At 39.5% G+C, this 13122-nt stretch overlaps 1 protein-coding gene across 5 annotated transcripts in view; it reads left to right on the top strand.

Moving 5' to 3' along the window:
- LOC139763917 (uncharacterized) overlaps positions 1–13122 on the top strand; it is a 197696-nt gene that overhangs the window by 150933 nt on the left and 33641 nt on the right. For 4 of the 5 annotated variants that reach the window (XM_071690358.1, XM_071690357.1, XM_071690355.1 and 1 more), the window contains one exon: positions 1289–1543. The exons of the other annotated variant lie outside the window; for it this stretch is intronic. In XM_071690358.1, coding sequence (XP_071546459.1) covers positions 1289–1543 — 255 coding nt within the window. The remainder of the gene's footprint in view (positions 1–1288; positions 1544–13122) is intronic. 5 annotated transcript variants of the gene reach the window in all.

Genomic DNA, 13122 nt, shown 5'->3' with positions numbered 1-13122 from the left:
AGAAACCTATTCTTAAAAATATTAGAAAATATAGATAATTAATTGACAAAACATTAAGTAAGAAATGGATTAGGAAAATTATGGAAAGTTCATGGACTTGTTCCCCCACTTTTACTTTTTTTTTCCAAGAACCTGATCTTGAAGAAACTTATTCATTGAGGCAGGGCTTTGCATGAAGCATTGAACAGGGGTGAAGAAGTAGAGAAATATGGGGAGAAGAGGAGTATGTTGCAAGAATATAGGAAGAAATGAAAAACCTCTCTTTTAAAAGTAGGTAGGTTAGAGCTATATGAAAGACATGATAAGGTAAAAGCAAATAAATTATTGGTGTAGAGAAAGAAAGACAATGGTAGTCCACCCATGAGTTGCGAATGGTCATACAGTAATCATTTAATGAAGTGACTCTCTTAGTATAACATGGTTTAGCTGATGGCTGGACTGCACATGTACCCAGTTCTATGGAGAAACAACTTAAAAACATTGTCAATAGAAGAGGAAAAGAGAACCAGTACTATAGTGCAGGGCAAGTGGGTCTCATAGTGAGGTCTTATTGAAGGAGTTGGTAAGTTGATATACTTTGGACTTAGCTTCAAATAGTAGTGTTGAGCTAGAACCCACCCCAGATATGAGGGCAGTATTCTATGCAAGTATGGATCATTTCCTTGTATAGTAAGAGCAACTGTTCAGAAGAGTTTTTGGCACCTGAAAAGGACTTCCACTTTCACTGAGGCATATTTAGTTATTTTTGTCATATGAGTTGGGTTTTGAAGGCAAATTAGATATTACATTAATGCTGTGTTTTTCGTGTTAAGTGGCAGACTTGCAATCATCATAGGAGATAGGGAAGTTGAAAGGGATATTGGAAAGGGAACTTAGAACTCTGATTAGGTTTGCTGGAATGGATACAGGGAGAGAATGAGCAAAAGCATGGATTTGAGTAATCCAAATGGGTATTGGTTTAGAGGAAGACCGAAAGATCTTGTTAGGTTGGTTAAGCATTGCTTTCAGATTGATCAGTGACATAAAAGATTAAGAACTTTTATAGTATGGACATGGGCATAAATGTAATGAGCTGAAGGTCTTTTTGTAAGGGCAGAGCATATGAAATTATTTTATTGTTAGGATTTTTTGGTGGAGAAGTCTTAAGAAATTATCAAAGTTAAGCAGACGTTCTTTATGAATCCATATGATTCATAATGGGAAAGGGTGAGTAGTAAGTAGGCACTATACATATGAATAACCTTGTTTGTGATAAAAAAAGAGAATTAAATATTGTGCTACTAATCAGGAGGAAGAAGAAACACCAAAGGAAAGTGAGCTGAAGAAAGAGGAGAGTAAGGTTCTAGAAACCAGTAAAGCCGATGAGGTTATGGTTGAGAGTGTGGAGAAAGTGCCAGAGCTTGTACCACCAGAAGTTGCTCAGGGGGAAGAGTGCATAGAAGACGGTGTGACACCACCACCACCTTTACCACTCACGTCGTCTACCATGAAGACCAGTCGCCCACCCAAATTAAAGGGCAGCTCTGAAACTCCTGTATCAGTAGTAAGTATTTGGAAGGTATTCGGTATGATAGGATGATAGTTGAGGAAAAAGTCATTGGCAGTAGCCTTCCCTTTCATAGATAGCTTTTTTTGGGGAAACAACCTTTAGGTGAGTATTTTGTGGAATGTTTTCAATTAGTTTTCAACACAAATCAGAGACTAAAAACTCATAAAGTAGTGCATTACTTAATCCAGGTTGCCTGGAGAAGCATTGCTTTGGGAACATATAAAACTCTCAAAAGGAGGACTTTTTTTTTTCCTATAGATACCTTTCTTGTATTACTGTTTTTCTGTTTCTTTGTTAAACATCACATTGCAACGCCATTCAGCAAATTCTCAAACTCAGCACAGTTTAACAGAAGGCAGTGTTTTGTGTTTTCTCTGTGGGTGAAATAGGCTAAGAGGACCACTGCCTTTTACTTCTCCCAGATGTGATCTGCTGGAAATTCAGATGGAATGAAATCAGCTTAAAAAGTATGAGTTAAAATATCTATCAACCAGGATAAGGCAGGCCTTGGGCTTCATCCAGTTAGGTATGTACATTTAAACTACAGCAGTACCATCTGCCTGTCCTTGCCCCAGCAGTCACACAAAACCATATGTCTTTTCATGTGTTTTGTCAGCACATCAGTAGTTTGGCAAGTGTCTAAAAGTTTTCTGCTGTGGTAGTAAATGCAAAAAAATGTTTTGGTTTCTAAGCCAGGTTTGATTAAACCCAGTATGCAGAAAGTTTTTTTTTAGGTACATTTTAGAATTTATGTAGCTAATCTGGTTTTAAGGTTGCCTGACTACTTTGAATACTACTTTTGGTCTTAGAAATTGGCATAATCAATAAAATGGATTAGAACTATCATCATCAGTCAGTAACAGTAACAACAACAGCAACATGCATGTTCTGAAGATTTGCCAGCATTGCAACCAAAGTGAAGCTTGTCTGTGAAAATTGCTCAAGTCTGGGGCAAGCCTGGTCCATCTTGATATATGGAGTACCCAAAGTTGTCAGATTGTGGAAGAAAGTTATTAGGATTATAGTGAGTATTGTTTCCAGTTTTCATTGCTGGATTATGGGAATCCTTTTACTGCCATTATCCTTGCATTTTTGTTTCATATTTTGTGTAGTCAAGCTATTTAAGGTGTTGTTATGGTTCATGCCCACCCCTAGCTAATGGCTGGTTTATACCTGAGTCAGTTAGAGGGGCCATTTTCTTTCTTTTTGGAAAAGTAGTTATCGAGACAGTTAGAACTCGTAGTTTAACTACATGACCGTTAGAGCCTGCAGTTTTTGGTTTGTATTTCCTTGAAGAATGCATGCCTATAGACCAGTTTTGAATAGATTGGCTTGAGTCTTTTTATGTTTCTCCTCTGCCATAGATCAGAAAAGGTTAGTGGCATAGATATGCAGTCTCTGGGTTTCTGTAATTAACATCTCATCTTGGAATACAGTGAGTAGGCCGTGATGGGAAAGGTACTTACATTGAATATGGTTTTGTTATTTCTTTTAAGATATAATGTCTTCCAGGATTGATTAAATTTTGCCATATGATTTGCACATCCTTAGTGTTTCATTACTTTGTTTTACATATAACGATGGGTAAAACTGAAAGTGGATGGAGAGAGATGGGTGATTATTGGTGCATATGCACCTGGGCATGAGAAGAAAGAGCATGAGAGGCAAGTGTTTTGGGAGCAGCTGAGTGAGTGTGTTTGTAGTTTTGATGCACGAAACTGGTTTATAGTGATGGGTGATTTGAATGCAGAGGTGAGTAATGTGGCAATTGAGGGAATAATTGGTTTACATGGGGTGTTCAGTGTTGTAAATGGAAATGGTGAAGAGCTTGTCGATCTTTTTTTTTTTTTTTTTTGTTTGCCGCTGTCTCCCGCGTTTGCGAGGTAGCGCAAGGAAACAGGCGAAAGAAATGGCCCAACCCACCCCCATACACATGTATATACATACACGTCCACACACGCAAATATGCATACCCATACATCTCAATGTACACATATATATATACACACACAGACATATACATATATACACATGCACACAATTCACACTGTCTCCCTTTATTCATTCCCATCGCCACCTCACCACACATGGAATAACATCCCCCTCCCCCCTCATGTGTGCGAGGTAGCGCTAGGAAAAGACAATAAAGTCCCCATTCGTACACACACAGTCTCTAGCTGTCATGCAATAATGCCCGAAAACACAGCTCCCTTTCCACATCCAGGCCCCACAGAACTTTCCATGGTTTACCCCAGATGCTTCACATGCCCTGATTCAATCCATTTACAGCACGTCGACCCCGGTATACCACATCGATCCAATTTACTCTATTCCTTGCCCGCCTTTCACCCTCCTGCATGTTCAGGCCTCGATCACTCAAAATTTTTTTCACTCCATCTTTCCACCTCCATTTGGTCTCCCACTTCTCCTCGTTCCCTCCACCTCCGACACATATATCCTCTTGGTCAATCTTTCCTCACTCATTCTCTCCATGTGCCCAAACCATTTCAAAACACCCTCTTCTGCTCTCTCAACCACGCTCTTCTTATTTCCACACATCTCTTACCTTACATTACTTACTCGATCAAACCACCTTACACCACATATTGTCCTCAAACATCTCATTTCCAGCACATCCACCCTCCTGCACACTACTCTATCCATAGCCCACGCCACGCAACCATACAACATTGTTGGAACCACTATTCCTTCAATCATACCCATTTTTGCTTTCGGAGATAATGTTCTTGACTTCCTTACATTCTTCAAGGCTCCTAGGATTTTCGCCCCCTCCCCCACTCTATGACTCACTTCTGCTTCCATGGTTCCATCCGCTGCCAGATCCACTCCCAGATATCTAAAACACTTTACTTCCTCCAGTTTTTCTCCATTCAAACTTACCTCCCAATTGACTTGACCCTCAACCCTACTGTATCTAATAACCTTGCTCTTATTCACATTTACTCTTAACTTTCTTCTTTCACACACTTTACCAAACTCAGTCAACAGCTTCTGCAGTTTCTCACATGAATCAGCCACCAGCGCTGTATCATCAGCAAACAACAAATGACTCACTTCCCAAACTCTCTCATCCCCAACAGACTTCATACTTGCCCCTCTTTCCAAAACTCTTGCATTCACCTCCCTAACAACCCCATCCATAAACAAATTAAACAACCATGGAGACATCACACACCCCTGCCACAAACCTACATTCACTGAGAACCAATCACTTTCCTCTCTTCCTACACGTACACATGCCTTACATCCTCGATAGAAACTTTTCACTGCTTCTAACAACTTGCCTCCCAAGATGTGCTGAAAAAGGACTGGTGATTGGGACTACCTGGTTTAAAAAGAGAGATATACATAAGTATACGTATGTAAGTAGGAGAGATGGCCAGAGAGCGTTATTGGATTACGTGTTAATTGATAGGCACACGAAAGAGAGACTTTTGGGTGTTAATGTGCTGAGAGGTGCAACTGGAGGGATGTCTGATCATTATCTTGTGGAGGCAAAGGTGAAGATTTGTAGAGGTTTTCAGAAAAGAAGATAGAATGTTGGGGTGAAGAGAGTGGTGAGAGTAAGTGAGCTTGGGAAGGAGACTTGTGTGATGAAGTACCGGGAGAGACTGGGTACAGAATGGAAAAAAGTGAGAACAAAGGAGGTAAGGGGAGTGGGGGAGGAATTGGATGTATCTAGGGAAGCAGTGATGGCTTGCACAAAAGATGCTTGTGGCATGAAAGGTGTGGAAGGTGGGCAGATTAGAAAGGGTAGTAAGTGGTGGGATGAAGAAGTAAGATTATTAGTGAAAGAAAAGAGAGAGGCATTTGGACGATTTTTGCAGGGAAAAAATGCAAATGAGTGGGAGATGTATAAAAGAAAGAGGCCGGAGGTCAAGAGAAAGGTGTAAGAGGTGAAAAAGAGGACAAGTGAGAGTTGGGGTGAGAGAGTATCATTAGATTTTAGGGAGAATAAAAAGATGTTTTGGAAGGAGGTAGATAAAGTGTGTAAGACAAGGGAACAAATGGGAACGTCAGTGAAGGGGGCTGATGGGGTGATGTGAGAAGGAGATGGAGTGAGTATTTTGAAAGTTTGTTGAATGTGTTTGATGATAGAGTGGCAGATATAGAGTGTTTTGGTCGAGGTGGTGTGCAAAGTGAGAGGGTTAGGGAGAATGATTTGGTAAACAGAGAAGAGGTAGTAAAAGCTTTTGCAGAAGATGAAAGCCAGCAAGGCAGTGGGTTTGGGTGGTATTGCAGTGGAATTTATTAAAAAAAGGGGGTGACTGTCTTGTTGACTGGTTGGTAAGGTTATTTAATGTATGTATGACTCATGGTGAGGTGCCTGAGGATAGGCGGAATGCTTGCATAGTGCCATTGTACAAAGGCAAAGGGGATAAAAGTGAGTGCTCGCGGAATGCTTGCATAGTGCCATTGTACAAAGGTAAAGGGGATAAATGTGAGTGCTCAAATTACAGAGGTATAAGTTTGTTGAGTATTCCTGGGAAATTATATGGGAGGGTATTGATTGAGAGGGTGAAGGCATGTACAGAGCATTAGACTGGGGAAGAGCATTGTGGTTTCAGAAGTGGTAGAGGATGTGTGGATCAGGTGTTTGCTTTGAAGAATGTATGTGAGAAATACTTAGAAAAGCAAATGGATTTGTATGTAGCATTTATGGATCTGGAGAAGGCATATGATAGAGTTGATAGAGATGCTCTGTGGAAGTTATTAAGAATGAATGGTGTGGGAGGCAAGTTGTTAGAAGCAGTGAAAAGTTTTTATCAAGGATGTAAGACATGTGTACGTGTAGGAAGAGAGGAAAGTGATTGGTTCTCAGTGAATGTAGGTTTGTGGCAGGGGTGCGTGATGTCTCCATGGTTGTTTAATTTGTTTATGGAGGGGTTTTTAGGGAGGTGAATGGAAGAGTTTTGGAAAGAGGGGCAAGTATGAAGTCTGTTGTGGATGAGAGAGCTTGGGAAGTGAGTCAGTTGTTGTTCACTAATGAGACAGCACTGGTGGCTGATTTGGGTGAGAAACTGCAGAAGGTGGTGACTGAGTATGGTAAAGTGTGTGAAAGAAGAAAGCTGAGAGTGAATGTGAATAAGAGCAAGGTTATTAGGTACAGTAGGGTTGAGGGACAAGTCAATAGGGAAGTAAGTTTGAATGGAGAAAAAGTGGAGGAAGTGAAGTGTTTTATATATCTGGGAGTGGATTTGGCAGCAGATGGAACCATGGAAGTGGAAGTGAACCATAGGGTGGGGGAGGGGGCGAAAGTTCTGGGAGCGTTGAAAAATGTGTGGAAGTCAAGAACGTTATCTTGGAAAGCAAAAATGGGTATGTTTGAAGGAATAGTAGTTCCAACAATGTTGTATGGTTGCGAGACGTGGGCTATAGATAGAATAATGTGGAGGAGGGTGGATGTGCTGGAAATGAGATGTTTGAGGATAATATGTGGTGTGAGGTGGTTTGATCGAGTAAGTAATGAAAGGGTAAGAGAGAAGTGTGGTAATAAAAAGAGTGAGGTAGAGAGAGCAGAAGAGGGTGTTTTGAAATGGTTTGGTCACATGGAGAGAATGAGTGAGGAAAGATTGGCAAAGAGGATGTATGTGTCAGAGGTGGAGGGAACGAGGAGAAGAGGGAGACCAAATTGGAGGTGGAAAGACGGAGTGAAAAAGATTTTGAGTGATCGGGGCCTGAACATGCAGGAGGGTGAAAGGCGGGCAAGGAATAAAGTGAATTGGATCGATGTGGTATACCGGGGTCGACGTGCTGTCAATGGATTGAATCAGGGCATGTGAAGCGTCTGAGGTAAACCGTGGAAAGTTGTGTGGGGCCTGGACGTGGAAAGGGAGCTGTGGTTTCGGGCATTATTTCATGACAGCTAGAGACTGAATGTGAACGAATAGAGCCTTTGTTGTCTTTTCCTAGCGCTACCTCGCAGACATGAGGGGGGAGGGGGATGTTATTCCATGTGTGGCGAGGTGGCGATGGGAATAAATAAAGACAGACAGTATGAATTATGTACATGTGTATAGATGTATATGTCTGTGTGTGTATATATATGTGTACATTGAGATGTATGGGTATGTATATTTGCGTGTGTGGACGTGTATGTATATACATGTGTATGGGGATGGGTTGGGCCATTTCTTTTGTCTGTTTCCTTGCGCTACCCTGCAAATGCGGGAGACAGCGGCAAAAAAAAAAAAAAATCCATTGGGGATAGGGCAGAAAAAATACTGTCCACATATATCCTGTTTGTCATAGAAGGTGATTCAGAGGATGGGAGCAGGGGGCTGGAAATTTCCCAAGGAGTCAAACAAGAATTTTCTTCTTATAAGCCTCATTTATCTTTTCCTGATGCTCCCATGCTCACACGGGAAATGGTGAAGAAGTGCATTTCATTTTATACATATCTAATCTCTTAAACCTTTTTTTTCTTTTTTATCAACCTTTTTTTTCTTTTTTATCTTCCGATTTGGACTACCACAGGGAATGGTATTAGCCTCATTACTCATTATATGAGTGACATTAGACATCACCAGTAAAGGAAAGCATAGTAAGGAGCTTTGATGAAGACACCGAAGTAAGCAAAACAATTTGATCATAAATTGATCAAAAGGGGATGCAAGAGTATTAAGCAATACACTAATTGGCAAAAGTGAACCTGATGGACTCAGTGCAAATTAATGCGAGCATTTAATTTATGGGACAAGTAAAAATGCATTGGTGGTATCATATAAAGGTTCATCAGAGAAGGTGGTAGAACATGGAACAAATTTAAAAAGTTTTGGGTGTTTTCATAGATAGGAAACTAGAACTTTGAGAAATATTGAGAAGATAGCACTGTCATGTTAGTTGAATTGTGGTATGATTCTGAAACCTTTTATTTTAAGAGATAGAAGCTCTTAGATAAAAAGTTTTAATGCACAAATAAGAAGCAAAAGTGAGTACTGCTGTGTTGTATTAAATGTGAAAGCCTCTCAACAAGGGAGATATAGTTATTACATCTTCAAGAATATCTTGAAATTTACAGGAAATATACAAGAATATGTTATGGCCTAACCCAGAAGATAGAACGACTGTTCTGTGTACTGGTAGAAGGAATAAGAAATATTCAGTGGAACAACTACAGAAATATTTAAAAGAACACTTGATGTGGCTGAAGTCAGTCCCAGATGAACCAAGAATAAATGCTTATATAATATATCCTGGGAGCCTTGAAGCCTTGAAGAATGTGTGGAAGTCGAGAACATTATCTCGGAAAGCAAAAATGGGTATGTTTGAAGGAATAGTGGTTCCAACAATGTTGTATGGTTGCGAGGCGTGGGCTATGGATAGAGTTGTGCGCAGGAGGATGGATGTGCTGGAAATGAGATGTTTGAGGACAATGTGTGGTGTGAGGTGGTTTGATCGAGTAAGTAACGTAAGGGTAAGAGAGATGTGTGGAAATAAAAAGAGCGTGGTTGAGAGAGCAGAAGAGGGTGTTTTGAAATGGTTTGGGCACATGGAGAGAATGAGTGAGGAAAGATTGACCAAGAGGATATATGTGTCGGAGGTGGAGGGAACGAGGAGAAGTGGGAGACCAAATTGGAGGTGGAAAGATGGAGTGAAAAAGATTTTGTGTGATTGGGGCCTGAACATGCAGGAGGGTGAAAGGAGGGCAAGGAATAGAGTGAATTGGAGCGATGTGGTATACCGGGGTTGACGTGCTGTCAGTGGATTGAATCAAGGCATGTGAAGCGTCTGGGGTAAACCATGGAAAGCTGTGTAGGTATGTATATTTGCGTGTGTGGACGTATGTATATACATGTGTATGGGGATGGGTTGGGCCATTTCTTTCGTCTGTTTCTTTGCACTACCTCGCAAACGCGGGAGACAGCGACAAAGCAAAAAAAAAAAAAAAAAAAAAAAAAAATATATATATATATATATATATATATATATATATATATATATATATATATATATATATATATATAATGCAGGTGGCAGCTGAGAAGGACATGGGGTAAACACTTCATTCTAGCACTGACGTTATGGCATAATTTAGCTGTGGGTATGCGGACACACACACACACACACACACACACACACACACACACACACACACACACACACACTCACTCACTCACTCACTCACTCTTAGAACTTCTTGCATTTAGGCCCAAGACACAGCCATACAACGCTGCTGGACTACTCTACCCTCAGACATAGCCATCATTTCTCCAACATGCTGCTCCTACATGCTACTTAAACTTTTTATGTCTCAGTTCCTCTTATTGAGGATTCTTTTAGGGTTGCTCTGGTTCTAACATAAGGATGTAACCATTCCCATTTTCGTTTGAATTCCTAGTTAATGCTTGATTCCACCAATTATGCATCGGTATCTTGAGTATTCTTCCACCATACCTGGAAAAAGTTTCATGTGCTTCAGTTACCCTTAGATCACCATAGAAGGTGCAAGATATTACATATTACATAGTAGTAACTACTTAACTGATCGTAAAAGAGCTTAAGACCAAGATGGGCTGGATGACTTGGCATGTTTACAATGTGTGATGCACATGATACCCAGGGCAGCTGATTATTGTTGTGATGTAGAGGAAAGTATTTTGCATTATAAATCTCAAATTTAGAGTAGAATAGGAAAAGAGAGATCCTTTTGTAAAGGCAGGTCACTTGCCACCCTAGGTGAGGCAAGTGGCCAGGGTGAGATATAAAGGGACTTGACTGTAGATAAACTACCCTATGCTGCTACCCACTTTAAGCAGTGATCTGACATGATATTACACTAAATTTGTTTTGAGTTTGAGAGCACTTGTTTGTGTTGTGGTGAAAGCTAGTTGTGATGGAAAATAGTAGACAACTAACATATTACTATGCATTTTGTTACAGTGAAAAACTGATTTGTCACTAAGACAAATAGAATTACTGTAAGTTTTGTATAGATTAAAGCTTTACCATGGCCTTTAGGAATCACATTATAGTCATATATAGTCAGTCATTCTGAACTCATTTTGATAACAATGCTATGCATTTTCAGGTGAGAAGGAACTGTACATCTGACATTTCATGATGTTTATGTAAGCTCCCATTCTTTTTCCAAATAAAACATGTTATGAAAATTCAGTTAGTTTTAGAATGATAGAACAATTATTTAGTGTTAATGTTTATATTTTGGTGATATGTTTATTAATTCATGTAAAAAAAATCATGTGTAAATGATATTTAAATAACATGTACGTTTAGATTGTTTAGTCATTACAGTGTAAAATCATGCATGGAAAAAACCATAGATTTTGTACTGTATTGTGCTTAGTTGTATATTTGTATGTGATATCATGCCTGAAAAACTAATTATTATTGCATAGGCTGTCTGCTAGCCTTAATGAGGTCCATTCAAAACCGTACAACATCAATACAGAGGAAGGGATCGTAATTTTATTGGGGTTTCCTTTATTTTGTAAAGGAGGCATTTTTTTTTTCTTTTCATGATATGCATAGACTCTCTGATTAAGCAGCTATTGTCAGTTAACTTGTAGCTCAGATGATATTTAATGATTTTTACTGAGAATGTTGGTGATAAATGATTGAGGTAGGTGTTAGTGGAGTGAATGGTTTCTCGAGCCTTCCAAAGTAAGTGTATCCATTTCTGTATATATATTTATTGTAATATTTTCACTTTTATGGCCCTATAGGTATATTAAAAGTTGATATTCATAATACAAGAAGAATTTAATGTTTTGCTGTGATATCTGTATGAAAGTGATTATAAATGAAGTTTACAATATACTCAAATATTTCATTGATAATTGAATATTTGAAATTATATGAGATGTTTGAGGACAATATGTCGTGTGAGGTGGTTTGATCGAGTAAGTAATGAAAGGGTGAGAGAAATGTATGGTAATAAAAAGAGTGTGGTTGAGAGAGCAGAAGAGGGTGTTTTGAAATGGTTTGGTCACATGGAGAGAATGAGTGAGAAAAGATTGACAAAGAGGATATATGTGTCAGAGGTGGAGGGAACGAGAAGTGGGAGACCAAATTGGAGGTGGAAAGATGGAGTGAAAAAGATTCTGAGTGATCAGGGCCTAAACATGCAGGAGGGTGAAAGGCGTGCAAGGAATAGAGGGAATTGGAACGATGTGGTATACCGGGGTCAACGTGCTGTCAATGGATTGAACCAGGGCGTGTGAAGCATCTAGGGTAAACCATGGAAAGTTGTGTGGGGCCTGGATGTGGGAAGGGAGCTGTGGTTTTGGTGCATTATACATGAGAGCCAGAGACTGAGTGTGAACGAATGTGGCCTTTGTTGTCTTTTCGTAGCGCTACCTCGCCCACATGTGTGGGAAGGGTGTTGTTATTTCATGTGTGGCGAGGTGGCGATGGGAATGAATAAAGGCAGACATTATAAATTATGTATATGTGTATATATGTATATGTCTGTGTGTATATATATGTATACATTAAGATGTATGGGTATGTATATTTGCGTGTGTGGACGTGTATGTATATACATGTGTATGTGGGAGGGTTGGGCCATTCTTTCGTCTGTTTCCTTGCGCTACCTCGCTAACGCGGGAGACAGCGACAAAGCAAAATTAATAAATGATGAATTTTCGTCAAATTCTGTTGTTATTACAAAACCTTGTCATTCTGTGAATTTTTATTCTTGTCATCATATGTTACTATTGTGAAACATCTCTCTGTGAACTGTCATTCTGCAGGGATTGTCTGTATTTAGTGCTTATTTTTATGTAAGTAGGTACAGAACCTGAATTTTTCATGTATTTGACCTATGATAATGGTAAAGGACCATTGAATTTACTGATGTGTTGCTGCTTAAAAAAAGACTTTTGCCAATCCATATTCTTTAAGGTCTAAACTGTAGGCAGCAGACAAACTTGTTAATAAACTAACCAACTTGAAAAATTCATTGGCGAATGATTTGGGTATTGCCATAATTGCCTCAAGAATTAGTTGTGGAGCTTTGAAGCTCATAGGGAAGGTAATGAATATGCCTCTACTTTAACCCCCTTATAATTCCTGTAGATGGATATTTACATGGGCTGGACAACAATGCTAGACAGATTTTATACATAGAATTTCATATTTCTGTTTCAAGGCTGCCTGCCAAGCCAAAGTGATTGCCAAGGTAAAAGTGTGTGATATTTTCTCCCCACAGTGAGTCATTCTCCAGCCATGCCAGTGACATCACATTCTCATGAATTATCTTGAAAAGAAGTTTAGCAGATTTTTGCTTGATTTAGAATACCTGGCAGATGATGATTGTATGGAGAGTGATGTTTGGATTCAGACTCTTCCAGCACTGAAAGTTAACCAGGATGAGGTTGGAGGATGTGCTTATAGCAAATGTGGTGGCATTGTGCCAGCAACCACTTGACCTTGAGAACACTGTTTGACTGGTGTGGCTGGTAATTTAAAGATTATTTATATTAAAGCTGCACTAAAAAGAGTATCAGCACATCTCATTGATTGTAAAACAAAGAAAGATCTTTTATATAAGATAAAAGTGATACATGTGTATGGGGGTTGGTTGGGCC

The sequence above is a fragment of the Panulirus ornatus genome, chromosome 48 (assembly GCF_036320965.1).
Source record: "Panulirus ornatus isolate Po-2019 chromosome 48, ASM3632096v1, whole genome shotgun sequence".
NCBI classification, from domain to species: domain Eukaryota; kingdom Metazoa; phylum Arthropoda; class Malacostraca; order Decapoda; family Palinuridae; genus Panulirus; species Panulirus ornatus.
The sequence above is the reverse complement of the archived record's forward strand: the minus strand, read 5'-3'. Positions and strand labels throughout refer to the sequence as shown.